This window comes from Octodon degus, unplaced genomic scaffold (genome assembly GCF_000260255.1).
Source record: "Octodon degus isolate 3935 unplaced genomic scaffold, OctDeg1.0 scaffold00005, whole genome shotgun sequence".
Classification (NCBI taxonomy): domain Eukaryota; kingdom Metazoa; phylum Chordata; class Mammalia; order Rodentia; family Octodontidae; genus Octodon; species Octodon degus.
The window spans coordinates 9,088,214-9,091,426 of record NW_004524581.1 but is presented as its reverse complement, the minus strand read 5'-3'; the positions used below and the strand labels follow the sequence as shown (position 1 = coordinate 9,091,426).

The window sequence follows — 3,213 nt, the reverse complement described above, 5'->3', positions numbered from 1 at the left end:
TACCCGGGAAAGATGGGAGGGGCGAAGCGGTCCAGGGCGGCCAGACGCTCGCCAGACGGGGCTCTTCTCACTGGGCGAGGCTCTTTGAAGAACCGAGAGTTGCTGGGACCGAGCCCAGAGGACAGAGCAAACAGAGCGGAGCTCGCCTCCCCCGACCCCGGCCCTTTGTCCGGAATCCAGCTGTGCCTCGCGGGGGAGGAGCAGGCTCGCGTGTCGAGGTCCCGGGGCCCAGGCGCTGATTGGCCAGTGGCGCGGGCAGCAGCCAGGCAGCCACGCTCCTGGCCCCGGGAGAGCAGATAAAGCGTGCCTGAGGGCACACGACTTGTGGCTCTGGAAGTCCAGTGGTCTCAGCCCCGTGACAAGAGAGCTACAGACGTCCGGTTCGCACTTCGCGCTGCTCTTCTCCTCTAGGTCTGAGGCAACTCCCAGGCAGGGCGCTTGCGGCTAGGCACAACTTGGGAGCCAACGAGCGCGACCCAGCTCCCAGCTGCTCTCTGCGACCCACTGTTCCATTCTTGGCTTCCGCATTAACAGGTAATAGTGGCGTCCGCCAAGGGGCCAGCCAGGGAAAGAGGTCCTCCGAGGGGGGCGGGGGAAGGGATCCTGGATAGGTTTTTCCACCTGGCCTCAGAACTGGGGACTTTCTGGTTAACTGATCTATGCTTACCCTTTCTTTTTACTTGGCCTCAGGATGGCACCTCATCCCTTGGGTGCGCCCTCTATCCAAGTGACCCGCGAGACCGAGCAACCTTTCCCTGGAGCCTCAGACAACGAAATACTTAGCGCGGCGTCTGCTCCACCCAGCCCCACACTCACGTCCCGGGACTGTGCGGAGCCAGAAGCAGGTGGTTGCCGAGGGGCTGCGAAGAAGCTACGCGCTAGGCGCGGAGGGCGCAGCCGGCCCAAGAGCGAGTTGACTCTGAGCAAGCAGAGGCGGAGTCGGCGCAAGAAGGCGAACGACCGTGAGCGCAACCGGATGCACAACCTCAACTCCGCCCTGGACGCGCTGCGCGGTGTCCTGCCCACCTTCCCGGATGATGCGAAGCTCACTAAGATCGAGACGCTGCGCTTCGCTCACAACTACATCTGGGCGCTGACTCAGACGCTGCGCATAGCGGACCACAGCTTCTATGGGCCAGAGCTGCCCGCAACGTCGTGCGGGGAGCTGGGCAGCCCGGATGGCGGCTCCCCCTGTGACTGGGGCTCCCTCTACTCTCCAGTTTCCCAGTCTGGTAGCCTGAGCCCCGCCACCTCGCTAGAGGAGCGCCCCGGGCTGCGGGCGCCTACCTCCCCTCCCTACCTACATTCCGGCTCCTTGGTTTTCTCAGACTTCCTGTGAACCAGTCAGTCTCCGGTTTTTTAAGAGAGGGAGGGAGCCAGAGCTGTCGGGGTTGAGCGGCTCTTCCTGCCTGTTGCTAGCTGACCCCTGCGGGTCTTCCGCTCTGCAGCCCCCGGCGCTGCCCGCGAGGAGTGAGCGCGGCAGGTTGTGCGTATTTTAGGTCTCCTGTCTTTGTCCACTCCAAAATCTTGTTCAAAGAAGACGAGAATGGCAACACTACACAAAGGAGACGGCCACGGTCTTCTGTCTCCTAGCCCTCACTCAAGTTGTCTGTCTGGCTCCCCTTTACCGCCCCTCCCCCAGCGTGTTTTAACGCAGTGTTTGGCTTCTCCTCGCTTGCTCTCTTGCCTGCTCCAGACACGTCACTGACCTCTGCTCCCTACGAAGTCCGGGTTTCGGGCTGCTCCATTCTGCCTTAATCCATGAAGGCGATCCTCCGCCTTCTCCTGCTGCACTTTTTGGAGCCGTTGCCCACCCGGAAACGCGAGAGCGAGCTGCGTACCGGGAACTCGCTAGCCGACCTCCCCAGCTTCCCTGTGCCCTGTAGGGGAAACGTGAGCTGTGCCGGCAGGTGCCGGGGGGCTCTGCGAGCCTCACTTAAAAGGAATCAACTGGTAAACTATATAATGTCTGCTGAAATGAATTTTGTGACGGTAAATTATATGCCTCCTCCGCTGTTTTACACATTTGTATTTATTGATCAGATTTCATGGTGGGGAAAGTCTATATTTTGTACATAAGATTATTGGGGACTGGTGAATAAGATTTTGAGCCAATAAAAGATGAACCCTTAAGAATCCTCATTAAGGCGACTCAATTGTGTGGCAGAAGGTTGCAGCTGCTGCAGTTGAGCAGGGATCACCTCTGCTGAAGGAAAGGGACGAGAATGGGGGGGGGGGTCCCATCCCTTGCGGGCCTCGCTGGGGGTGGCAGATTGCATTCTGATAGTGAAAGCCTCTTAAATCATTGGTCCAGCCCTCTTGTTTTCTTTGTAGGGTATCGACTTGCCTTATTCCCAACAATGACGTAGAAGAAAGACCTCCAACTGAGACTCCAGACTTGACTTGTCTGCTGGTTTTCTCCTACTCTGTCAACCTGCATTTAGCGGAAAGAGGGAATAATTAGTCTCCGAGTCAGAGTCCTAGCATGCTGGGCTTCCTAGAATTTTCCCCAGCGCTTAGGCCAGTGCATCACCTGAAGTGCGCTTTATACATCCAGTTCTGGGGAGGCAGTGCCTTGGTTCATTCCATATAGCAGCAGGCTGGAAGGGGAGGGTGAGCCAGAATGTCTGGGACACTGTCCCCCAGTGCTAGCAGCCTTGACTGAAATTTATCAGAAAAGTGTTCCGAGTTTCCAGCTATGTGGTCATTCTTACGCCCCAGGAGGATGGGGCTGATATCCTATGGTCACTGAAACCCATCCTGAAGTGGCCAGTGCAGTGCCCCTGCTTGCAACTGCAACCTCTAGGGCCTCAGAACCCCATCTAGCTGTAAGAACCTGCAGTACACTGGCTGCTTTGGAATGGGAAAATGGAGGTCAGGAACCTGGCTGGTTAGTTGAACCCCAGAGATGCTAGAAAGAGATGGGCCGACACAGGGGAGAGGGGCCAGGAGCTTTGCATAGGTCTCTGTTCTGCACTCTGAGTGCTTGTGCTTGTGGTGGCTTTTCAGGGATAAATCAGCCTCTCTCTCTCTCTCTCTCTCTCTCTCTCTCTCTCTCTCTCTCTCTCTCTCTCTGTCTCTCTCTCTCTTCCCTTCCCTTCCATCTCTTCCTCTCTCCGTCCTCACTTCAAACTGAACTTTTCCTTTCCTCAATTTCCAAGTCCCTAAAGGCAGCTTGGAGAAGCTATGTGCTAGTACTTAGAGGCAGGATTT

General features: G+C 57.0%; 1 protein-coding gene across 1 annotated transcript; it reads left to right on the top strand.

Moving 5' to 3' along the window:
- The first annotated feature begins 691 nt into the window (after positions 1 to 691).
- Neurog3 (neurogenin 3) lies at positions 692 to 1,339 on the top strand. The gene has a single exon (XM_004623959.1). The coding sequence runs from the start codon at positions 692 to 694 to the stop codon at positions 1,337 to 1,339; it is 648 nt and encodes a 215-aa protein (XP_004624016.1).
- The last annotated feature ends 1,874 nt before the right edge of the window (positions 1,340 to 3,213 follow it).

What these genes read in the sequence shown, in the direction of transcription:
- Neurog3 (XM_004623959.1), top strand. Translation starts at nt 692, where the DNA reads ATGGCACCTCATCCCTTGGGTGCGCCCTCTATCCAAGTGACCCGCGAG.